Source organism: Coenobita brevimanus, chromosome 13 (assembly GCF_032717465.1).
Source record: "Coenobita brevimanus isolate Jiangsu-jjx chromosome 13, ASM3271746v2, whole genome shotgun sequence".
Lineage (NCBI taxonomy): Eukaryota > Metazoa > Arthropoda > Malacostraca > Decapoda > Coenobitidae > Coenobita > Coenobita brevimanus.
Genome location: NC_136966.1, coordinates 40,044,303 through 40,071,781, shown reverse-complemented (window position 1 = coordinate 40,071,781; position 27,479 = coordinate 40,044,303). Strand labels below are relative to the sequence as shown.

At 39.7% G+C, this 27,479-nt stretch overlaps 1 protein-coding gene across 1 annotated transcript in view; it reads left to right on the top strand.

Moving 5' to 3' along the window:
- LOC145414186 (tRNA:m(4)X modification enzyme TRM13 homolog) overlaps positions 1–27,479 on the top strand; it is a 382,509-nt gene that overhangs the window by 150,461 nt on the left and 204,569 nt on the right. Inside the window, exon 6 of the mRNA XM_080283763.1 lies at positions 845–956. Coding sequence (XP_080139889.1) covers positions 845–956 — 112 coding nt within the window. The remainder of the gene's footprint in view (positions 1–844; positions 957–27,479) is intronic.

Genomic DNA, 27,479 nt, shown 5'->3' with positions numbered 1-27,479 from the left:
AAAAAAAAAAGAAGAAGAAAGTTATTGGGGAGCATTGGAAATGAGGAAGTAGAAAGGCAGAAGAGAGAGTTGTGTATGTGTAAGAAGAGATCATGACGTATTTGTTTGTTTTAAAATGGCACTTATGATGAGGGAGCGGAAGAGTAAAATTTATTACAAGTTGGAGGCCTGAGGTGAGAAGGAGAATCTTCCAAGGATGTAATATGTATGTAAGTTGATTCCTTCACTTCAGAGGGTCTCTACTTAGCTAAATAATGTCATCTGGCTGTATCAAGAATAAAATGAGTCATTGTTTTGAATGAGTCTGAATAAAACTTGCATTTGACCCCATCAGTGCAGGGGTTCTCACCTGGCATTTGTCAGAATAGAGTAGTAAAATTGTCACTCTATTGAACAGATTTAGTGTGAACCAGTTTTAGTTATGTCTTGTTATTCATGGCAAGGTATATTTTGGGTAAATGAGAGAATACATGCAGTTGTTTCCCTGTTCCCTCTATATATGTATTTCATGCATTTGTGACTTATTCACCAATGGGATGCTTTGTGGGAGGACTAGCAAGGGGCACAAGTACAGTACTGCAGGTAGAGGTACCTGTTGCCACTTGCCTTTCCCTCACTTCTTGCCAGTACAGTACTGTATTATACTATACTATACTATATTATACTATACTATACTATACTATACTAAAATGCAATATACTGTTTTATGCAGAAAATTTAGCTATTGAGTATATTCGATACTGTATACTGTAAAAAAAAAGACTAGAGAGGTTTTCCATTACTAATTTTGATGTATAAGTTTACAGAATGGTAATTCTTTTCTTTTTTTGGCACCATCTGGCAGGACAAATGACACACTGGCTAGTGCAGACAGTAACAGATCGGACACAAGCAATGTTTGTGTTGGTGGACCGCAGTCCTCAGAGATATAAGTGTGATGCTAAGATGAAGTACAAGTGAGTGGCCTTATTGCTTCTCTACAGTCAAAAACAAATAAGACTTCCTGTTTCTTGTATTTTACTTCATAACTCTTTTTCAACATCCTAATTGTTAGGTGCAGTACAGTAAACCCTCATTATACAATGCCTCATTGTATGATATTTTGCTTATACAATGTCAAAATTTTAGTACCCTATGCCCACTATACAATGGGAACGATTTGCAACAACGATGGATCATCCGCGGCTCAGTGAACAGCGAATGTGCAAACGCAACAAAAACGTCCTCACACTGTCGGCATTAGACCACACACACTTGTCCACCGGTCCAGCCTCATTAGCTAGCCCTGCCCTGCCAGCCAGCCCTGCCCATCCAGGCAGTTCTGACATTGATGAGTGAGGGCTGTGAGTCCCTGTGACTGTGAGGCCGAGTAGGGACAATTCGCCGTCAGGACGATTCCCCATCATTTATTTACGTATCAGTTTATTTAGCAAGTACACTAGTTTTTTAATTATGTAAGTTATAAAAGTGATGGTGGTTTATTGTTTATATAGTAAATGTAAAATATGGCATCAAATCATGGGCATTAAATGAAAAATAATGATATATTGAAACGTGAATCAGCTGATTTATGATCGATCCTTCATCTTAGCATAAGGCTACATACGAGACATTGGCATTTATATAAATGCCTAATTACCTTAAGTGAACGATCGACATACTTTGGAATTATACAAATAATCTTCATGTTATGTCTATATAAATGTTTCGGGATATTTCGCCATCAAGTCAATTCGCCATCACAACAATAACAAGACAATTCGCCATCGGGACTTTTTGTCGTCAGGATGATTCCCCGTCGCTTATTTTCATATCAGTTTATTTAGGAAGTACACTAGTTTTTTAGTACTGTACTTGTACCTCTTCAAAGTCGTTTTAAAATATACCCAGGATGTTGTAGTACCAGTGGAAATTAATGAAAACAGCTGTGGGTGGTGCTAGAACATAATTCAGAGTCAACTGCAGCAAGGTAGAAACAAGTTAAATATTGTCTAAAAGTGCAACTTACTAATGATATCCAGAGCAAATGCTATTGAATGAAAATAGACTTTGATAGAGCCCCCTGAAAATTAGTTATTAAAGTATCAGTTAATCAGTAATAAGTATGTTTATAGAATGACGGGGAATTGTCCTGACTGGGAACGTCCATATTATGATGACGAATTGTTGACTTCATGGCGAATTGTCTAGGAACCACATAAACAACCTTTGCTTGCTTCAGTAAAGGTAAAGATCTACTGTATACTGTAGTTTTCATGCTTTTTTCTCTTTATTCACTATTAATGTGTTACTTTAAATGTTTAAACATAAGGATATTTCATGTATGTGAGTGCTAAGGTGTGTGTATGTGAGAGTTTAGGCATGTCTGGGAACGTATCCCCATTGACTCCATGTTATAATGGGATTGCTATACGATGGATGGATTGCTTTATGATGGGGTTTTCAGGAACAGAACCCCATTGCATAATGAGGGTTTACTGTATTACAGTAAACCTTCAGTATAACATACTTTTTACGGGGAATGTGGATCAGTGAATCCAATGTTGGATAGTCATCTTAATTTATGAAATCATGCTCATTATATATATATATATATATATATATATATATTAACTCATCTCATCTCATATAATCTCATCAGCCGTTTGAGTGTCCACTGCAAGACCGGCCTATCCCAACCAAAGTGGGGACGATACAGCCAATGTAACTCTACCAAGTGGCTTAGGCTGTCTAGTAGAGATTGTATGTAGGGTGAGAAGTACATGTAAGTTTAATTGTAGTGTTGGAATGGCTTTGGATGTGTGTGTAGTCTGTGAACCAAGTGTAATTGGCCCGCCGAGCTGACTGGATGCAAGCATACTTTATAGCATGCGACACTGGTTCAACCACAGCTCCTCTTGTGCCCGCCAATGCAGTACATGGTGTGAAGAACGCTCCCAAAGTTTATTACCCTGGCGGGGTGCGAACCCTCGTTCTTCAGTGTACGAAAATGCACACATATGTACAGTATATATATATATATATATGTTTATATATATATATGTATATATATGTTTATATATACAGGTAAGCCCTTAATTCACGCGAGGGTTAGGTTCCCAGACCCTTCGCGTATGTGGTAAATTCGCGTATATGTTCTGCCCTTGTGTGCACATAATTACGCATGTCTATATCTATTTTACATCTGAATAATACTGTTTATGCACTGCATACACCTTATAAACTAGCATAAAGTATTGAAAACAACAATGTAACAAATTTAAAACTGAAACCTGACAGGCACAGGCGTAGGTGGAGACACTTCAGCAGTATGGTGCACTAGGCCTCACTGCCTCCCCTATGCTACATTCTGCCTTCTTTATTGTATGAACAGTTGACGTATTCACCCCAAACATGCGGTTACAAGACAATTCACAGGCGTAGGTGGAGACACTTTAGCACAGTCTGGTGCACTAGCCTTCACTGTCTCCCGTATGCTACGTTCTCCTTCTTTATTGTATGAACAGTTGACTCACCCCAAACATACGGTTCTGAGACAATTCACCATCAAGTCAATTCTCCGTCAAAACATGGACAATTCCCCGTCATTCAATTAATATACTTATTATTGATTAATTAATACTTTAAAAACTAATTTTCAGGAGGATTTTATAACTCATATAAGTAAAAAACTAGTGTACTGTACTTGCTAAATAAACTGGTATGTAAATAAATGACGGGGAATCGTCCTGACGGAGAACTGTCGCTGACATTCCTCCCTGAAGTTTGTCCAACACTTTAACTTTCTCTGTCAGCAACATCACTTTACAAGTCAGTTTTGATGTGTTACCACATGCATCACTAGCACTACGCTTATGCCCCATTGACAGACAAGGCAAGCAATTACTGGAAGGCAGAAAAATAAGCCACAAATAACGATTTGCAAGTCATGCATGGTTCGACCGTCGGATTCAAACTGACTGTGTGGTGCGTGGTAGACCGATCTCCCATGCTCACACACACACACACACACACACACATACATATATGTGTGCACACGGGCAGCAGGTAGGCATTTTTTATATTTTATTTATTTCTCTTATATATTGAAATTACTTATTTGAATACTATAATTTTGCTTTAATTATTGTACGAAAAATTCGTGGATAATCGAAATCGCGCGAAAAAAGTTCGCGTGAATTAAGGGTTGTATATATATATATATATATATATATATATATATATATATATATATATATGTATGTATATATATATATATATATATATATATATATATATATATACATATATATATATATATATATATATATATATATATATATATACATATATATATATATATATATATATATATATATATATATATATATATATATATATTGTTACAGAACAGCGAAAGATAATGTACACTTTAAGTGAGAATACTAAAAATCGCTACTGTCCCGTAAAGTTCCAGGTTCAAAACAAAAGAGTTAGGTAAAATTACAAGTTAAAGTTTAATGCTCAAACTAACAACAAAACATTCAGGACTCATAAGGATAATGTAATGGCAAAAAACAGGTTAAATATATGGTTAACTGCAATAGCCTCTATTAACACGAAATTAGCAAAAGTAAATTTACCTAAGTCAGCCCTGATAAAATGAAAATACACTGGGTAATGCTCAGTTAATGCAAGATAAATTATTACAGATACAAAATATTATCAAAAATGACTGACAGGAAGAACGTTACATGAATCACAAAAGCCTCACTAGGCCTACAAATTAACACCTTATGCTACACAGTACAAGGAAAAATGCAATAACAGTTATACTCAAATTACACAGCTGCTAGATGTTTGGAGACTTCCTGAGCACTCACAATAATAACTGTACAGGGGAGGACAGAGATGTGAACAAAATGAGGAGTAGATCTAAGTGGCAGTAACGCAGAGACTGAGCTCATTATATAGGGGCCAGCAGAGTTTGATACAACTTGTAAGAAGGACGTGCAAATGAAGCCATGGGGACAAAGAGTTTACAATCCCGCTCTGAACTACAGAAAGAACGACTTACTCTACTATAACGGTAGAAGGGGGGAGTGAGGTAGAACACGCTCGTGATCAAACAGGCAGCACACTGTACGTTAGAATTACACAAAGGATGATGAAATCATAGGCTATGTAACACCTCCCCACAAAGAAAAAGAAATTTACAAAGGAAATTTCTTATTACTCTAAAACAATCTGTCTAAAGTCTAGATAAGCAATCTGCAATAACATTTTCTTTCCCCTTGACATGTTGTATGTCTAATGAATACTCCTGAAGAAGTAGACTCCATCTTGTCAATCTCTGATTTTTATCTTTAAACTTACTAAGGAATTTCAGTGGGTTATGATCGGTATAAATGACTATGGGGTCAAAACCAGAACACAAATAAAATGAAAAATGCTGTAAACCCAAAATCAAGGCCAAAAGCTCTTTCTCAATAGTTGAGTAGTTCTTTTGAGGTGGAGTGAGCTTCTTACTGTAATAAGATACAGGGTGTTCAATACCCTGATCATCCTCTTGCAGCAAAACAGCCCCAGCTCCTGTATCACTTGCATCAACAGCCGTCTTAAAAGGCTTAGCAAAATTTGGAGTAGAGAGCACTGGCTGACTTAATAGGATAGCTTTAAGTTTGTTGAAAGAGGATTCACAGTTATCTGTCCAGACAAATTTAACTCCCTTTTTCAGTAGGTCTGTAAGTGGTGATACAAGAATTGTAAAGTTAAGAACAAATCTCCTGTAATAACCTACCATTCCCAAAAATCTTTGTAGCTCTTTCCTACTTGAGATCTGGGAAGATCACTTATAACCTGAACCTTAGCTGCTGGTGGTGCAACATGTCCATCACCAATTACATACCCAAGGTACTGAACTTTAGCGTGACCAAACTCACACTTTGATAAATTAGCTACAAGATTAGCCTGAACCAAACACTCAAGAAATTTACTGACATGGCATAGGTGATCTTTCCAGTTGTCACTGAAGATTAATACATCATCAATATAAACAACACACCCTGCCAAACCCTCTGTTACAACATTCATAAGCTTCTGAAATATGGCTGGTGCATTCTTCATACCATATGGCATTACAGAACATGCAAAGGTCTTTCCTAGTGTTACAAAACATGAGATCTCCCTAGCACGTTCAGTCATAGGTACTTGCCAGTATCCCTTTAACAAATCAAATTACGTATGTACCTAGCCTTTCCGATCTTGTCTATGCAATCTTCCACACGAGGGAGAGGGTAAGTGTCTGTTTTGGTTATCTGATTAACACGTCTGTAGTCAATGCAAAGCCGCTGTGACCCACCTGGCTTAGGAACTAGAGTGACGGGAGAACTCCACTCGCTCTGACAGGGCTCAGTCATCTTGTGGTCCAACAGGTAGCCAAGCTCTTTCTGGATGAGAGGAACTTTCACTGGGTTCACACGGTAAGGAGGCAGTTTAATTGGCTTTGCGTCTCCAACATCGACATCATGCATCAACACAGTAGTTCTTCCTGGAGTGGCACGGAACACTTGCGGGTACTCCTGCAGTAATGCCGAAAACTCCTGCCTTTCCTCGGGAGGTAGATGAGAAAGCTTAGTCTGGAGATCATTCATGATATCAGGATTCTTCCCCAAACTATCACTCAGGCTCATACTGCATGGGAGAGCTTCACTTGCAGACTCGGGTGGAACAGCTACAGTGCAGACTGGATTATTTTCGTCCCGCCTGTGATATAACTTTATCATGTTGATGTGACATAGTTGCTTGTTCTTTCTACGATCCGGTGTGGCGATGACATAGTTGACATCACTGAGTTTCTTCTCCACGAAATAAGGACCACTAAACTTGGCTTGAAGAGGTTGCCCATGAACCGGTAGCAGAATCAAAACCTGATCTCCTGGCTGAAAGTGGTGTAACCTGGACTTCTTATCATACCAAGTCTTCATCTTCTCCTGGGCAGCTCCTAAATTCTCTCTTGCCAGCTGTAAAGCAGTGGACAGCCGTTCTTTGAACTTCATCACATACTCCAGCAGGTTGACATCATCTTCCTCCGACAGCCAGCATTCCTTGAGTAGCTTAAGGGGTCCTCTTACTTCATGGCCAAACAGTAGTTCAAAAGGTGAGAAGCCCAGTGATTCATTTGGAGATTCTCTTGCGGCAAATACGACAAATGGAAGACCTTTATCCCAGTCTTTCTGATGTTCCAAACAGTATTTCTTGAGCATCGATTTGAGTGTTTGATGATATCTCTCCAATGCTCCTTGGGTCTGGGGATGGTAAGCTGAAGATGTGATCTGGGTGATGCCTAACTCTTTCAGAGACTGCTTGAAAACATTTGACATGAAATTACTTCCCCGGTCTGACTGTACCTCCTTGGGCAGACCAAACTTTGTGAAGAACCCCAGCATTTCCTTAACCACGTTCTTTGCTGAGATATTTCTAAGTGGAATGGCTTCAGGATAACGAGTAGCCATATCAATGAGGGTCAACACATAAGAAAATCCTGAAGAAGTCTTAGGAAGAGGGCCCACAATATCCACCAACACACGGGTGAAAGGCGCCTCAAAAGGAGGAATGGGAACTAGAGGTGCAACCTTTTCGGTCTGATTACACTTCCCCACAACTTGACAGGTGTGACAAGACCTACAATACCAGGAAACATCCCTGAAGATACCTGGCCAGTAGAAGTGTTTCAAAATGTGTGCCACAGTCTTCCTCACTCCAAGGTGTCCTGCCAAACTGGAATCATGAGCCACTCTAATGATATCCTGCCTACAAACATGAGGGATGACAACTTGATGTACAACCTCCCATTCACAGTCGGCTGATGCTGTTGGGGGTCTCCACTTCCTCATAAGTACTCCTGACTTTACATAATAACAAGTAGAAGCACCGGCTGACTCTTCTTCACTCTAAGCAGAGTTAGCTAGACCTTTCAACTCAGGGTCAGCAACCTGCAACTCAACCAACTCTTGACGAGACAAATTATCAACATTACGGGGTACTGCCTCATCTGGTGAGTGGTCCAAATTAGCAAGAAAAGTGTCAGCTAGGATAACATCATCATCATGATTATCCTCTAAGTCACCAGTAACTTTAGACTTAGCCCTAGTGACAGCACATGCAGAGAACACATCAGGGACATCACAATCCTGGGCCGCAGCCACTGGCTCACTAGACAACTGAGGAGCTGGACACACTTGACTTCCACCAATATCATTTCCAAGTAAGAAAGTTACACCTGACATTGGGAGTGTCTCAACCAACCCAATCATAACGGAACCATTAACAAAACCAGACTCTAAATTCACTCTGCACAGAGGGACAGAGAAGTAATTATTCCCTACACAGTTTCATCAGAGGAATTAACATTAGAGCCTAGAACACTGGTCAGCATAAGGGATTGGCAAGCACCTGTATCATGATATATTTGAACTGATTTCCTGTCATTACTGTCCAGGGGACTGACAAAACCATCAGACAGGAAATTAGCACATGAACTCTTGAGAGTGTTACCCACGTTACTGCTCAAAAGAGGAGCTCCATCATGAGAATTTAAGTTACCCCTCAAAGCAGGTTCAGTTAACTCAGTTAAGGAATTCTGGGAACTCTCAAGAGTGGACACTAGACCAATTGACTGAATATTTAAAGACTCCTTTTTGTTAACATCACGCTTTCTCCTGAAACATTTCTCCGTAGTATGACCAAGCTTACTACAATAAGTACATTTACTTTTCTGAAATCTAGAGGTGAAGCTGGTATTTACTTCCTGAGAAACATCATCTTTATTCTCTTTCCTGTTACCTGTACTCTGAGTAGAGGCAACGTACTTACTCTCAGCTTTCCCTTTTTCTCTAGAATATCTTTTGTGAGTGAGAACATATTCATCAGCTAAAACTGCAGCATCAGACAAATTATCTATTCTTTTCTCATCAAGATATAGGCTTACATCTTTATAAATACACCTTTTGAAGTCCTCCAGCAAAATCATCTGCTTAAATTTGTCAAAATCAGAATCCACATTCTCAGAATTTAACCACTGCTCTAACAGATCTTCTTTGATTTTTGCATACTCAACATGGGATTGCTTATCTTGCTTGTAAGTTGTCCTAAATTTTACTCTATAGGCTTCAGGAACAAGCTCATAGGCCTTAAGAATCAAGCTCTTAACTACATCATAATTATCAGATTGATCCTGAGGCAAAGATGCATAAGTTACTTGAGCTTTACCGGTGAGAACAGTTTGAAGGAGTACTGGCCAATACTTTTTGGGCCAATTAAAACCTGTAGCTACCCTCTCAAACAACTGAAAATACTTTGTTAAATCAGATTCATTAAAAGGAGGGACAAGTTTAACATTTTTAGCCACATCAAAATCATCAGAGCTAGATGATCCAGTTCCACCTTGTTTCATGCGATACTCATGGTCTGCCTGAATCCTAGCAATTTCAACTTGTGCCTCAGCCTCCTTAGCTTTTGCCTGAAATTCAGCCTCCTTAGCCTGTGCTTGAAATTCAGCTTCCTTCACACGAGCCTCCTGCAGGGCTAGCTGTAACTTAGCTAATTCAATCTGCGTTTGCTCATTTGGAGGAGTTACATTAAACAAGCTTTCATTAATCATGTCAACAATTTGATCTTTAGAATGATGAGAGCGAACAGCAATTCCCAATTGTTGAGCAACAAGCTTAAGTTCATTCTTTGTTCTGTTTTCTACATCACACACTGTTTGCACATTTGACAAAAAATCTTTGGCTTCATCAAGTGTAGTTATAGTAGACATCATGAATAAGTAACAGTCACAAAATATCAAGCAATATCCTTATGATAATATCCTGAATATCCTGATGAGAGGTCGCCAAATTTATGTTACGGAACAGCGAAAGATAATGTACACTTTAAGTGAGAATACTAAAAATCACTACTGTCCCGTAAAGTTCCAGGTTCAAAACAAAAGAGTTAGGTAAAATTACAAGTTAAAGTTTAATGCTCAAACTAACAACAAAACATTCAGGACTCATAAGGATAATGTAATGGCAAAAAACAGGTTAAATATATGGTTAACTGCAATAGCCTCTATTAACACGAAATTAGCAAAAGTAAATTTACCTAAGTCAGCCCTGATAAAATGAAAATACACTGGGTAATGCTCAATTAATGCAAGATAAATTATTACAGATATAAAATATTATCAAAAATGACTGACAAAAAGAACGTTACATGAATCACAAAAACCTCACTAGGCCTACAAATTAACACCTTACGCTACACAGTACAAGGAAAAATGCAATAACAGTTATACTCAAATTACACAGCTGCTAGATGGTTGGAGACTTCCTGAGCACTCACAATAATAACTGTACAGGGGAGGACAGAGATGTGAACAAAATGAGGAGTAAATCTGAGTGGCAATAATGCAGAGACTGAGCTCATTATATAGGGGCCAGCAGAGTTTGATACAACTTGTAAGAAGGACGCGCAAATGAAGCCATGGGGACAAAGAGTTTACAATCCCGCTCTGAACAACAGAAAGAACGACTTACTCTACTATAACAGTAGAAGGGGGGAGTGAGGTAGAACACGCTCGTGATCAAACAGGCAGCACACTGTACGTTAGAATTACACAAAGGATGATGAAATCATAGGCTATGTAACAATATATATATATATATGTATATATATATATATATATATATATATATATATATATATATTTATGTATATTATATATATATTTATCACACATATATATATGTGTGATAAATGGGTGCATAAGAGATGTAGTGGTATCAGAGGTAGACTGCGAGATAATGCCGATTTTATGTGTACGGCGTGCTGGGGTGAGCAGGTGGAGATCATCAGACGTGAAAGGATTGAACTTGCTGGTGAATCTCTTGAGTGTGTGGAAGAGTTTTGTTATTTGGGAGACATGTGTGCTGGAGGTGGGGCTGGAGCTAGCTCTGTGGCTAGGGTGAGAAGTGGTTGGAAGAAGTTCAGGGAGCTCTTGCCTCTCCTGACATTGAGAGGGCTCTCCCTACGTGCTAAGGGGTCTTTGTATGCAGCATGTGTTAGGAGTTTAATGTTGTATGGCAGTGAGACCTGGGTAGTGAAGGAGGAAGACATTCGCCGGCTCAGACGTACAGTAATGACAATGATTAGGTGGATGTGTAGTGCGTCCCTGCATCTAAGGCCTGGAGGGGCTGGGTTTACAATGGAAGAGTCGAGAGGTAGGATGGGACTGGAGTGTATTAGTGTTGTGATGAGGAGAGGTAGATTGACGTGGTTTGGACATGTGGAGAGGATGGGGGATGATATTTGGGTGAGGAAGGTGAGAAGTGTTAATATTGGGGGTGGGGTTATGAGGGGTAGACCGAGAAAGACGTGGGACGAGGTCATTATGTGTGACCTTAGGGTTAAGGGACTGAACAGGGAGGCTGCAATGGATCGTGCAGCGTGGAGAGCCGCCATTAGGTGACCAAGGCCGACACATGCAAGCATGTTGGAGCCTTTAAAAACGAAACGAAACGATATATATATAATATATATATATATATATAGTAATTCCTGTACTATCCAGACGCCCGCTTTCCGGACACCCCACTTACCGGACATTGTGGGCCTGGACCTTCGGAACCCAAAAAATGGCCAAATAAAGAAAAAAATCCCCTCAAAATCCTAATTTTTTTCCCACCTGTAATTTGAAATTGCCGCATGGTGCCAAACAGCTGTTTACACCACGGCCCCTTCGCCCCTTCCTTCCACCCTCCTCCCCCCTCCCACCATCCCTGTCAGGGTTGCCATTTGGTAATTTTCATTACCAAGTGTGGGCCAATTTGATAATGAAAAATTTGTTTGGTAATGAATCAGAACAATGCATTACCAAATGGATTTTTCACATGTATGAGGATACACAGGATGGAGATGGTGGATTGTCTGCTCTCTCTGATTAATCTGCTAGCCTACATAGCATAAAAATAATCAACATGCTGTTAATTATGGGTCCAATTATAAGGAGAATGATTACATGTATTTCCACTTGTATATATAATTAGTGAAGAATAAATGCTAGTTTTACGAATTTGGTAATGAAAAGTTAAATTTGGTAATGAACGTTGTGGGGTAGATTTGGATGTGGTTGAAAAGATTAGGAGAAATACACTGAGGTGGTTTGGACATGTGGAGAGAATGGAGAATGAAAGACTGACTAAGAGGGTGTATGTAGGTGAGGTGGAGGGAGGGAGAGGGAGGGGTAGACCGAGGATGAGGTGGAGGGATGGAGTTGAGAGGTATATGAGGGAGGGGGGGGTGAGTTGGGGGGAGGGTAGTCAATTGGTGGGTGACAGAGTGACTTGGAGGCGTTTTGTCTGCGGCCACCCTTTGTGGGATTAATGCGTCGGGCTATAGATAGATAGATAGAAAATTGAGGAGTTTGGTAATGTGGCCGAGTTCCAATCTGGCAACCCTGCTCCTCCCTCACCACCAGTTACAGCCTAACCGCCCGAACGAGTAGATGCTTATCGCAATGGATGCCGCAAGTGCTCCTTTTTGTGAATAAACAGTCAATAAACTGCAATACCTCACCACTAGACCACATGGTAATTTACAGTGTTGTGCAGTGTTAAGAAATTAGAATTTAGAGTGCAAAGGATTAAGTGTGGAATGCAAAGTGGCAGTTGAGACTGGCGATTGAAACTGGCATGGTGCAGTTAAGAACAGAATATGCAGTGTTAAACAATTATAACTCACAGTGCAAAGAATTAAGCGTAGCACAACACTGGATTACTCTACATGCCTGAAGAGCATTTTCACAACAACCAGAGCCTTAGAGGAGGTGGCCACAGTCGTGCTGTAAGTAGCCTGTACACTGCTAAGTATTTTCATTACTTCTAATTTCTCATTCTCTGGTTCCTTTTCATTTATTTCTTGCTTTATGTCCATTATTGGTGTGAATAGGGTCTTAAATAGGTTTAAATAAGTGCTATGGATGTCAAGTTGGGAGTTATTTAGGTTGCTTTCAAAGTTAGGGTCATAAGTACCAGTCCAGCAGGCAGAGGCCCACTTTCCGGATATGCCTTTGGCTCTATTGCATTGGATAGTGGAGGGATTACTATATATATATATATATATATACTGTATATACTGTATGTATATATATATATATATATATACTGTATATACTGTATATATACTGTATATACTGTATGTGTATATATATATATATATATATATATACAGTATATATATATATATATATACACATACAGTATATATATATATATATATATATATATATATATATTTATATATATATATATATATATATATATATATATATATATATATATATATATATATATACAGTATATATATATATATATATACACATACAGTATATATATATATATATATATATATATATATATATATATATATATATATATATACACACACACACACACCCAGTACACCCTCTTTATCGACGGGGGTTAGGTACCTAAGATACCCGTCGGTCTAAAACCGTCAATACTGATTTTCGTCTGGTCAGGTACCCTCTTGTTTATATATTTTGGTATCTCTTCAGGTTGTATTCGGCTTTCATGGATTTGGAGAAAGCATATGACAGAGTGGATTGACAAGGATTGTGGAAAGTATTAAGAATATATGGAGTAGATGGGAAGTTGCTGAATGCTGTGAAGAGTATGTATGATGGTGCTAAGGCTGCAGTGCATGTGGATGGTGAACTGAGTGAATTTTTCTCATTGAAGTTTGGGTTGAAACAGGGATGTGTCATGTCTCCATGGTTGTTCAATGTGTACATGGATGGGGTAATAAAAGAGGTATAAAGTAGGGTAGTGGATGTTGGAGTGGCCCTGGTGAGAGAGGGTAGTGTTTGGAAACTCCCTGTACTGTTTTTTGTAGATGATACTGTATTGTTGAGTGAAGATGATGGAGAGCTGCAAGGCTTAGTGGATGAGTTTGGGAGAGTGTGTAAGAAATGGAATCTAAAGGTGATTGTAGGGAAGAGTAAAGCGATGGTCTTTGAGAGAGGTGAAGTCAGTGAATGTACAGCGAGGTTGGATGGTGAGGAATTGGAGAATGTGAATATGTGTAAGTACTTGGGTAGTGTGATGAGTAAGGATGGAAGTTTGGAGGGTGAAGTGCTTGAAAGGGTACGGCAGAGAAGAAAGGTTGCTGGTTCCTTGAAAGCAGTGATAAGAAGCAGGGAAGTGAGCATGGAAGTGAAAAAGTTACTTCATGACAGTATTGTGATACCAACTCTAACGCATGGAAGTGAAGCTTGGACGTTGCTGGAAGGACACAAGTCAAGAGTGAGAGCAGTGGAAATGAGTTATTTAAGAGGAGCCTGTGGAGTCACTTGGAGAGACAGGCTGACAAATGAGGATATAAAGGAGCGTTGTGGTGTGGATGTGGATGTGATAGGAAGCATTAGGAGGAATACACTGAGGTGATTTGGCCATGTGGAGAGGATGGAGGGTGAAAGACTGATGAAGAGAGTGTATGTGAGTGAAGTGGAGGGGGAGGATGAGATGGAGGGATGGGATGGAGAGGTATATGAGAGAGGGGGGTGTGAGTTGGGAGCGGGGCAGTGAAATGGCGGGGAACAGGGTGACATGGAGGCAGTTTGTTTGTGGCCACCCCGAATGGGATTGAAGCGTCAGGCAGTAGATAGATAGATAGATAAATCTGTTCAATCACTTGTATGTAATATGCAATTTAGTTTTAGTGTTTCTTAGAAATAAATTAGTTAGGCACTTGAAAAACTGAATATCATAATAAAACTACTTATATTCAGTTAATAATTATGGAAAAAATAGCATAATCTCTGATGTTGATGCATAGTTGTGGTACACTGGACCTCAACTTGTAATGGCTGTCGCATCGTCGCTTCTGTCTCCACCTGCACCTCACTCCATCTAAAAATAAAGGCGAAACCAGCAGTTGTAGCCATCCATACGTTTACATAACCGAGTGTGTAAAAAAAAAAAATAAAATGAAAGCAGCAGTCGTGGTCATTCATACGTTCTAATAACTGAGCGTGTGAGGCAAGTGTTATGTTGACTAGATCAGCTGTTCGCACAGATCTTCACAACACAAGCATGGTGCTGCTAGCTCATACCAGAGAGAGCATGCTCTCCCCTTCACTCTCATTCTCAAGAGCTTCCTTTCATTCTTGTATTCCATTTTCTCCCAAACCTAAATTTTCACGACTGTATGGTAGTTTATGCTATCAAAGATGAATTTTAGCCTGGCTTTTGCTAGGACTTCTTTTAGGAAAATTCAACTCTCCTTATGCTCGTATAATTCATATTTAATCTCAGCTTAACTTTTGCGAGAAATATCCTTTATTGACAAAAAATCCAACTCGTCTTTAGCATTATAACAAATTTAATATCTTAAACAGTAAACTATTAAAAAATAGAAATGTAATTCTGCTCACCATTCAGTTTATTGTAGTGCTGTCAGTTTTTGGAGACTGGTCTGAAGAAGTGTTCAATTTTGGTCTGAGATATTTCCCTCCTCATAGATCGCTGAATCTCCACGTAGGGCATCATGGCACTTTCCAGCAACCTGTTCTTTTTAATTGACATCTCAAGCGATGGATCTATCTCAAACAGACAATCAGTGAGGGCCCATGTCATTCTTAACACTTCTCCAAGGTTTTCCAGAGTAAGTGTGGGGAGCTGTACCTCTTCTTGTTCCTCTTCAACCTGCTGTCGAACCTCGATGAGTTGTTCTAATTCCTCATCTGTAAGGGCTTCACCAGCATGTCCCAGAAGTTCATTTTCTGTCTCCTCAGGTCGTAAATTTGAAAAACCGTCACCACCAACTTCATGAGCCATCTTCATGATGTTGTGTAACGGTGAACAAAGGAGGGGAATCCTTGGAAATCGTTTACGACGTCAGGCCATAATTTTCCCGAACACGAATTCACACATTTTGTTGTCAACTCGTCGTGACTTTCTTTAATGAAGGTTATGCACTGGGCAATATTATGCTGCCTCCATATTTCCCTGCTTGTGGCCTCACTTTTCTCATCAAGAGACTCCCTGATCATGGCAAATGTTTTCTCTGCATATTTTGCTTTGAAAACGGCGATGACTTCCTGATCCATTGGTTGCAAAATTGAGGTTGTGTTCTTTGGGAGGAAGACAACCTCAGTGTTGGGGTGGGCAAATTTTAAACTTTCTGGATGCCCAGGGCAGTTGTCCAAAACAAGTAAAACTTTAAATTCCATTCCCAGGTTTGCCAGATATTTTTCCACCTCTCAGACAAAACAGTTGTGGAACCAATCAAGAAACAATTCAGCTGTTATCCATGCTTTCTTGTTTGATCGGTAAAACACAGGCAGGAGGTTCATGTCTCTATTTTTTAAAGCAAGTGGACATCTGGAATGATACAGGAACATGGGTTTTATCATATGTCCTGCTGCATTACCACACAACAGGACAGACACACGATCCTTTGCTGCTTTAATGCCTGGTGCACTTTTCTCCTCCTTCGAAGTGTATGTTCTTTTAGGCATTTTCTTCCACCACAGGCCTGTTTTGTCTGTATTAAACACTTGTTCAGGCCTGTATCCTTTCTCCCTTATAAGTTCAGCAAAGTCACGTGGGTACGATTCTCCTGCTATCTGATCTGCTGACCCTGCTCCACCAGTCATCCTAATGATGTGTAGGCCATACCTTTTCTTAAAATTCTCGAACCAGCCCTTGCTGGCTCCAAATTTCTTTTGCCTAGAAGCACCAACATCACTAGACCTATCACCATCGTTGTCATTACTTTCATCACCATCATCACTATTTTCACCTGCCTCACTTTCATCACCATTATCTTCACCAACACCACTGCTTTCACCAGCAAACCAAGCATAGAGTTGTTTTGCATTGTTTCTGATGAACTGGGAGTCTAGCAGCATGTGTCGGCAGTTTAAGTCCTCAATCCAAATATTCATTGCCTTTTCCATTTTCACCAAGGCATCATCTCTCACATGCATCGTTTACTTTAGTCGATCCTGGTGTGCACGAAGCCAGAGCATCTTTAATGTCTTTTTTTCTCCATTTTATGCCACGAACACTGGACTCATTCATGCCATACTCACGACCAACTGCTGCATAGCTCATTCCACTGCTAAGTTTTTTTTAATATTTTGTTCTTTACTTTCAAGGTAAGTACTTTCCTTTCTCTCTTAGCTGGCTTATTTCCAATTGGAGTGTTACAAGGGCACTTCGGAGCCATGATGATCACAAAAGCACGATAGATGTGGCCGAACACGATGTGAGAACAACAGACCAACGTGGACTGATGCTTTTGTTTGTCAGGTTGGTGGGAACATGCTGCGAGCAGCCAGAAACACCTGGTAGGATGGCGCGCAAGCTTGCCAGGAGGTGCCAATACAATCTTTTTTTTTTAATAATGATTTAAATAACTCCCAGTGGAAAAAAAAAAAAAGTTGATAATAAAATCCATTAATAAAAAAAAAGTTGATAATGAGGGTGTACTGTATGTATATATATATATATATATATATATATGTACATCCATCCATCCATCCATTATCCAATCCTGCGTTGCCCCATGGGCAGCGTAGGAGCCTGGGACTAGGCAAGTTGGTCCTGACATTTAAGATGAGAGTGACCAGCCTCACTCATCCCTGAGTGGCATTATGTGAGCAGTAAACCCCAACCATCCCTTGGATATAAACCTTCTTCGGCTCAATCCGATTGGAGCGCCATAATTACCCACTAAGCTACCAGGTGCCATTATTTGGTTATATGGTTATCACCCAGCATAGTATATGGTTACCTGATGAACAGGAAACCATTTGGCTTGCCACTCAGTGTAGAGCCACCCATAGGCAGAAAGAAGAGGAAAGAAAGACAAAAGAGGAAGTGTAAAGTCACCCGTAGGCAGAATGATGAGGAAAGAATGAAGTAAAGAAAGACAGAAGAGGAAGGAAGGAAAGGAGGAAGGAGAGATAAGAGCAGACACCCGAGAGCAGCACTACATCAAGAGAGTGGATGGTGAGCGCCCCCACCCACCACACCCCCTATATATATATATATATATATATATATATAATGCCGGCGTGCCACAGGGATCAGTTCTGGCGCCAACCCTATTTCTAGTTCATATTAATGATCTCTTATCTGTCACTCACAATCCCATTCACTCATATGCAGATGACTCAACACTACATAGTTCATTCACACTCAGACATCCATTTACAAAGTCTGATATCTCTACCTCTCAACTCAGTACAGCCATCTCCATAAATCAAGATCTGTCTACAATCAGTGAATGGGGACAAAACAACCTTGTCTCTTTTAATGCTAGTAAAACTAAATATATACAGTTTACTAATAGACGGATATTGCCAGATTCATACATTACCTTCAGTGCTACTAATATTCCCATCTCCAAAAGTATTGAAATTCTTGGTGTCTCACTTAACAGTGCCCTCAGCTGGACCTCTCATGTCAGATCACTTGCTAAAACCGCCTCAAAGAAACTTGGATTATTGTACAGAGTCCGTAACTTCTTCACCGATGAGCAGTTAGCTATAATTTATAAGAGTCATGTGCGCTTTCAGCTTGAATATTGCTCACCCTTGTGGAATGGTTGTGGAGAGGTTGCATTAAGACAACTAGACAAAATTCAGAATAAAGCTGTTAGAATCATTAACAACCCTGCCATTACATATAAACTACCTCCCCTGCAAGCAAGAAGGAATGTTGCCTCTCTTGCATTATTTTACAGATATTTTTTTGGCAAATGCTCAGACGAAATTGCGTGCATGGTGCTGCCTCTCTATGCCTTCCCTTGTGGTACACGGGCATCTGGTAGCACTCATGACTGGAATGTCACTCAACCACATTGCAGAACTTCTGCCTATCAGAATTCTTTCATTCCCCGAACTGCATCTCTCTGGAACTCGCTTCCCCAGAGTTGTTTTCCTCCAAATTTCAACCCACAACTGTTCAAGTCTCACTGTTACAGATATTTTATGAACAGAGGACACCATTAATCTGCTGTATGGATTATTTTTTTTTTACCCATTTGTTTTTCCTTCCTCTGTTCTGTTATTTAAAAATATATATATATATATATATATATATATATATATATATATACAGTAATCCCTATACTATCCGAACACTCACTTTCCGGACACCCCACTTACTGGACATTGTGGACCTGGACCTTCAGAATCCAAAAATGGCCCAAAAAAGAAAAAATCTCCCCCCAAAAATATTTTTTTCTCTCCCGTAATTTGAAATTATTGCGGGCGCCGAACGGCTGTTTACACCATGGTCCCTTTACCCCTTCCTTCCTCCCCCCTCCGCTGTCAGGGTTGCCGTTTGGTATTTTTCATTACCAAATGTGGGCCAATTTGGTAATGAATAATTCGTTTGGTAATTCATTTTTCATTCATTGCCAGACGCCACGTATCCCAAACAGGGTGGCCAAGAGCTCAGAGTTAATTGTTTTACAGGGAGGGGCACTAATCCACCACCAACCCCACTTGACACGTAGGGAGAACGTTATGCCAACAGCATCTGGTGTTCCCAGGCGGTCATCCATCCAAGTACTAACCAGACCCAACGTTGCTTAATGAATTAGAATAATGCATTACCAAACGGATTTTTCACATGGATGAGGATACACAGGATGGAGGTGGTGGATTGTCTGCTCTCTCTGATTAATGTACTAGCCTACATAGTGTGAAAATAATCAACATGCTGTTAATTATAAGGAGAGTGATTACATGTATTTCTACTTGTATATATAGTTAGTGAAGAATAAATGCTCGCTGTACGAATTTCGTAATGAAAAGTTAAATTTGGTAATGAAAATTGAGGAGTTTGGTAATGCGGCAGTTGCGATCTGGCAACTCTGTTTCCCCGTCACCAACACTTCAACAGTTACTGCTTAACTTTGATCGCGAGTGGATTCTTATCACAGTGGATGCCACACGTGCTCATTTTTTTTTTGTGAATAAACTGCAATACGTCGCCAATAGACCACACAGGAATTTACAGTGTTGTGCAGTGTTAAGAAATTAGAATTTAGAGTGCAAAGGATTAACTGTGGAGTGCAAACTTGTGGTTGAAACTGGTGTGGTGCAATTAACAATGTGAAGTGTTAAACAATTATAACCCACAGTGCAAAGAATTACTCTAAGTACAGCACAACACTGGATTACTGTATGTGCTTCAAGAGCATTTTCACCACTGCCAAAATCTTAAGAAGGCAGCCACAGAAGTGCTGTAAGCACCCTGGCTGAGGTACAGTCACTTCTAATTCCTCATTCTTTGGTTCCTTTTCATTTATTTTGTGTTTTATGTCCATTATTGGTGTGAATAGGGTCTTAAATAGGTTTAAATAGGTGCTGTGGATGTCCGGAGGGAAGTTATTTAGGTAGCTTTCAAAGTTAGGCTGGGTTAGGGACCTTAAGTACCAGTCCAGCAGTCAGAGACCCACTTTCCAGATGGGACCACTTTCTGGACATGCCTTTGGCTCTATTACATCGGATAGTGGAGGGATTACTGTATTTATATATATATATATACATATACAGTGCTCGTCAGAAGTATGGAGCGCCCTGCGTCCCTCCTGAGAAACAAACCTTTCAACATTGAAAAAACATATAAATAATGCATTTTATTTACCTTTAGTGCTTCGTAGGGTAGCCTTTACGTTTCTTCACGGACCTGAGACGTCTTGGAAGTGAAAGGGCTAGGCTCCTGAGGTGCTGGAGGGGTATTTTGTCCCAGGAGTCACGAATGGCGGCTTCCAGCTTAGGCAGAGAGCTCACGTCCTTCCCTTGGAAACTCTTCTTTACGAGGTACCCGAGGTTTTCAATCGGGTTGAGGTCTGGGCTATTTCCTGGCCAGTCTGTCATGAATGATACCTCGCAGTCACGAAGCCAATTGGTGACCGATTTGGCCTTGTGAGCAGGTGCACCGTCCTGCCGAAACACTCGTGCACCTGTTAGCTCGAAGGAGTCTGGTAAATGATCACCCAGAAGCTCCAGGTAAACATCCTGATTCACTCTGAGGTTCTTGGGAAGTACAACAAGCTTCCCCAAACCCTTCCCTGAGAAACAACCCCATACCATGAGTGAATCAGGATGTTTAACTGTGCTTTCTACATACCGTGGGTCAAGTGGGTCACTACCTTTGCATGCTCCTCTGTTACAGGTAACACTAAACGTTGCCTCATCAGACCACAACACTGACAACCATTGCTCCTCACCCCAGTTTAGATATTTATTAGCAAAAGCAAGCCTACGAATTCTCTGGCTGCTAGAGAGAAGAGGCTTTTTCACAGGCCTGTGACTTGTGTAACCAAGCTCATGCACCCTACAAGACACTGTTCTCACTGACACCTCACCAAACACTTCCGGGTTGCTCTCCTTAATTTTCCTTGCACTCACACGAGGAATAAACTCCACTGCACGTTTTAAAACATTAACAGACCTTGGGGAAGTTTTCCTAGGCCTACCAGACCTCGGTTTCTTTGTGGGAACTTCACCACTGTTTTCCTCCCGAAACCGCGCACACCAACGATGCACTGTCGATCGTGCCACACCAACCAATTCACTAATTTCCTTTGTCTGGTGGCCTGCCTCCTTTAGAGCAATGATCTGGGATATGATTTCACTCGATAGATCACGGGTAGGTGCCATAACAAAGCTTTAAAGGCCAAAACACTGCGGGACACTCGGTAAAAAATGGCGCAATTTGAGAGAGACACTCGGCGGAGTTCCTCTCTCTCAGGCAGCCCGTGGGCGACTGAGGCGGGAACCAACCAGCGTGTCGGAAGGCCTCAGGCTACCGTGACGTCATGCTCGGAGCTGAAACTTGTGGCTCAATTCTTACCCCCAAAAATGGGTGATTCTTTTTGGGCCATAAGTATTGCGCACCCGGCGGACAACGCTGAATACTTCTGACGAGTACTGTATATATATATATATATATATATATATATATATATGTATGTACACCAGGGTCCCAATTAGCGGGTGATCAAATAGTGTGATTCCCAGATAGTGCGAGCTGTCTCTTAATATCCACAACGTCTCAAATTAACAATGCTGGTGCAGCCATCTCAGAGGATGTGATTACTCCAGCATCTATCGAGGATGCATTACAGGACGTGAGACAAGAGGAGGATACATCGATGCCAGAAACACCAGGAGAGTTCTCCATAATGCAGATCAGCCGAATGTTGGCTGCTGCAGATGCCTTAATCCTTTGGCTGCAGGTCAGTGAGGAGAAATGGGGAAAAATGGTGTGTTTTCAACTTGTGTTTTATCCCACTTATCCTTAATCTTAAAAGCTAATATTCTTGTCAGCCAAACTTCTATCTTTCTACTATTGTTTGCAACAAACTGCATGTCCGTATGCACTCCAAGCCCGGAGAACGATTTGAGAGAATACCAGGTGTGTTGTGATCGTCTGACGCCGGAAAGACCCCAGTGAGGTTGATATTTCCACCAAACCACAAGATTTTTTTCCTTACATATTAGGATTCCTGCCACGTTACCTCATCACAATAATTACTGTACAATAATAATAATAAATATAACAAAAAACGCATCTAGCCAGTCTCTTATGGTTTTACTACAATAATCCAATGTTTATGCTAGACTTTAGCAAAACTAGTGTTAGGAGGAAAATCATTACAAAGTTTATAAAATTTCTTGAATGACATTTATTACCACTTACTTTTATAAAACTTGTTGATATTATGTCATGAGTTATTTAATAGCATAGCTGCATAGTTTGCAACCGCAAAATGCTCTCTTGCTAATGCTCTTAGCATATGACTTCTTTGTTTATAGCAAAAATATCACTGAATCACTTGTATTTTATCACAGTAATTCTTAGTACAGGTATATTATAAAATAACACTTTCAGCCACTCTAGTATGATTTTAGTGCAATTTGTGTGCATATTGCTTCGTATTATTTACGAGAGAGATTGAGAGGGTAGGAGGGCAGCAAACTGGTTTAGATCAGCTCATCGAGGGTGTGTGTACACGTGTGCGTGTATGTACGTATACTATTAGTTAGTATTAGGGTAATTGTCAGTGTTTAAAAGTTTAACCCCTAAAGTTGGAGTCACTAATCCACCAAATAAATTTTTCTCCATAAGTTATGTGTTTCAATTAGTGCGATATCAAATAGTGTGTGCTCACACATCCACCGTAAAGGCACGTTAATTTTGACCAAGGTGTATATATGAGGCCCTGCGTGCGAGTTTGTACCAAACGCCACTCAAGCCAATCATGTGTTTTCATGTTATATCACTATTATAACTCTTGTTTAATATCCCAGGGATGTCGCTTGGTACAATTTCGAACTAGACATAAGGTTGAAAGTCCTCCAAAATACAACACTGAAATCGATTTGTGAGGTAAGGGTGGGTGACAGACCGCCAGCGTGGGCGAGTTTGTACCAAGCGACACTGGCGCAGTGAGTCACCGCCAATCCACTTGCTATATACGTTATTAGCTATTGTTAGCATCTAACAATCTTTTTGAATATAATTTTACTTTACGTACCAGATTTTTAAGTAAATTTGTCAGTGCTCTGACATGTTAAATAAGGTCAATATTGTTTCTCATTAACCCATAAACTCTTGTGGCTATGTGCTATTTTCAGTGTCTCCAGTGCATGCTGTTGGTGGTAGTGCAAAGGCCCAGTTTTGCCTCGCGCATCATTCTTGTCGAACAAAAGCTACTCCAAGTGACTTTTCCCTGCTTTTAATCTGTGCACTACATTATGCTATAATTTGCTGTCTTTATGTCCATTAACAACTATGTACTGAATGGTTTTGTGATCATGAACTTTGAGTGAAAATTCTGTCGCACTTGGAAAACAGGTGTTTTCTATTGCACTAATTGGTTTATCCAAAATCTGTTTATACATTCATAATCTGCATCCTTTTCTCTTTACTATGGTTTTTTAATGGAGTCTCTAGCATTATTAATAAGAGTAATACTTCGATGAAGTTGTATATTAAAAATTGCCGATTATCGGCATTTAAAAAAAAAAATCGTATATTTGCATATATTATTTTCAGTGACTAACAACATGGGCATATTCGGCATACTTTACCCTTCATTTTGGTCTTTGAGTGAAGTCTCTAGCTGTAAAAACAACGGAGTTATGATCATGTCAATATTCGCAAACTTTAAATGCGATTTCTGGCTTTAAAAAAAAAAATGTCGCTTGGTACAAACTCACACATGCGGCCTGATATATACATATGTATATATATATATATATATATATATATATATATATATATATATATATATATATTTATATATTGTATATATATATATAGATGGATAGATAAATAGATATAATATCTATATCTATCTATCTATATATCATATATATATATATATATATATATATATATATATATATATATATATATATACAGTATATATACCGTATATAGTAATCTCTTTAAGACCCGGACACCCTAAGTCGTGGAAATTTTGGGCTTGGGTCCATTAGTCCAAGTCTCGGATTATTTCCTAAGATATCCGGAGACCTGGGACACCAAAAATGGCCAAAAAAACTTCAAAATTAAAAAAGAAAAAAAAAAGCCAATATGTGTTCATCTCTACTCTAAATTTGCTGCCTGGTGACGAACAGCTATGTCTTGGTGCATAGTTCTGGCAACTTCCGCTAGAGTGCCCCTGTATCCTCTCCATTTCCTGCTTACTTAGCGTTGTGACTACTAGCTCGTTGCCGTGGCTGCCCACGTGCTCACTTTTGTGAATAAAAAGTGAATTCACTGCAATACATCTCCACTAGACCACATGGGAATTTACAGTGTTTGTGCAGTGTTAAGAAAGTAGAATTCAGAGTGCAAAGGATTAAATGCAGAGTGCAACACGGGCTGCATGGCACAAATAAGAACAGGATGTGCAGTGTTAAACAATTATAATTGACAGTGCAAAGGATTAAGTGCAGCGCAACACTGGATTACTGTACATGCTTCAAGTGCACCTTCACCACTGACAGAGCCATAGAGGAGGTGGGTTAATCTTTGCAACGGTCATGGAAGTGTCGTAAGTACTCTGTACACTGCTAAATATGTTCCATACGCATTTCTGATTTCTTATTCTCTGGTTCCTTTTCATTTATTTTGTGGTTTCTGTCCTTTCTTTTGTGAATAGGGTCTCAAATAGGTGCTGTGCATGTCTGGTAGGGAGTTATTTAGGTGGCATTCAAAGTTAGGTTGGGTTAGGGTCTATAAGTTCCTGTCCAGGGGCATTTTTCCCAAGTCCCGGACAAGGCCAAGTCCTGGACATTGCTTGGGCTCTATTACATTGGATCTAGGAGGGATTGCTGTATTTATGTATATATATATATATATATATATATATATATATATATACAGAGATAGCCCGATTATCCGGGCTATATGGTGTTAAGGGGTGCCTGATTAGTCCGAAATCACGATTAATCCGGCGGAAACACAAGTACTGTACTGTTAGACTGATTTATTTACCGGTAAATGTACATTTAAGTACCAGAAAGACCTTTCCAGTTCAATGTATATTCCTCCAGCTTGTTTCAGTATTTTTCAGACTATATTCAGTTCGGTAAATCACGTTTTCTTACTGAAAGACTTCCTCCCTGTTAGTATCGTCACGTTCTAAAGCTGTACCTATGATTGTTTCCAGCACAGTGGACGAAACTCATCGTACTCAAATGTGGACTTCGTTTCCCAACTTCCCAACTGAAGATTAGTTAGGTTACATTATTAGGTGCAGTTAAGCTAGGTTAAGCCAGGTTTAAACACTTAGATTAGAACAGTGTCTTTTGCCATTACGTTAAGGAATCAAAGAGTCGTCACACCAGAACAGATAAAAACAGCGGGGAAAGATTTAACAAGAAATGTTTATTTACCAACCCAGAAATAATCAGAAAAATATAACAGACTATCAGGATGAACTGATTTGGTAAGGTGCTTTTACTTACAGCAAAGCGCATGTTTACCCCCCTCAAATACTCAATGTTCGAGAGTTCAGAAATTTGTGTGCTCCCGTGGCAGACCTTGAAACCATTTTTTCAAAGTTATAAAGTCAATTTCTTTTTCTTAGATGTAAAAAGACTCGTCTGGTACACCTGGCTTTTTCCCCTCCTCCCTAAACCCATCTTGTGATTTGTTATGATTCGTGAAAGAAAATTAGGGGGCATGTTACATTAGAATTTAAACATAAAGTTAGGGTGCATGTTACTTTAGCATTTAAACATATCGGCAAAAACATCTGGGATGAAAGGACCGCCGAGCTGTTTGGGATGGTAGAGTAGGGTCGTGTAAACATACCAGTGACCTTGGTTCCCTTCCCATAATTGTTCGCAGTTTTTATGGCTCTCCCTAACTTAACGTTACTGACACCGGTACAGTAAAGCATTGTTCAAGGCTAGCAGCCATAAGGGGTTAATGGAATACATTACTGTTTGTATCAATACCCTCTCTTTCACACATACACGAACGAACAAAAGAATGTGCAATAAATGTACACTTAACTGTAAGGAGCAGAAATAACTGTATGCTCTGTCGGTCCGAAATGTGTTGGGAAGCGGCATCGAACAAAGAATGTGGAACTGAATGCCACCTTACGAGAACACTTGAGATGAAAGTATTTTTTCTTATTAGTAAACATAATTGTTCCATTTCGTCCCTTATAATTGTGAAACTCGTAAATTTTCGTCCAAGCATACAGCCTAATAACCTTACCAATTCAATTCATATTCTCTAGTTTGTTTTCTGTATTTTTCTAGTTTGTTTTCTTATTATCATGACGTTCCTTAAGCCTTACCTACGTTTGTTTCCGGCATAATGGAAGAAACTTACTCATAATTAGGGTGCATGTTCATTAGCATATAAACATATCGGCGAAAACATCTGAGATGAAGTGGCAGGCTGCCTGACTGTTTGAGATGGTAGAGGAGGGTCGTGAAAACACACCAGTGATCTTCGTTCCCTTCCCATAATTGTTCGCAGTTTTTTATAGCTCTCCCTACCCCAACATCCCTGACACCAGTACAGTAAAGCATTGTTCGAGGCTGACAGCTATGATGGGGTTAATGGAATGCATTATTGTTTGTATTAATACTCTCTTTCACACATACAGTACACTTAAGAACGAACAAAAGAGTGAACAGTAAATGTAAGAGGAAGAAATAACAATGCTCTGTCGGTCCGAAATGTGTTGGGAGGCGTGATACCTAACGAAGAATGCAGAACTGAATGCTAACTTACGAGAACACATGAGATGAGTATTTTTTTTTTTTGATTAGCAGACATTCTTGTTTCATTTCGTTCCCTAAAACTAGGAAACCCATTACTTTTCGTCTAAGCATACAGCCTAAAGACCTCACCAATTCACTTCATATTCCTTCA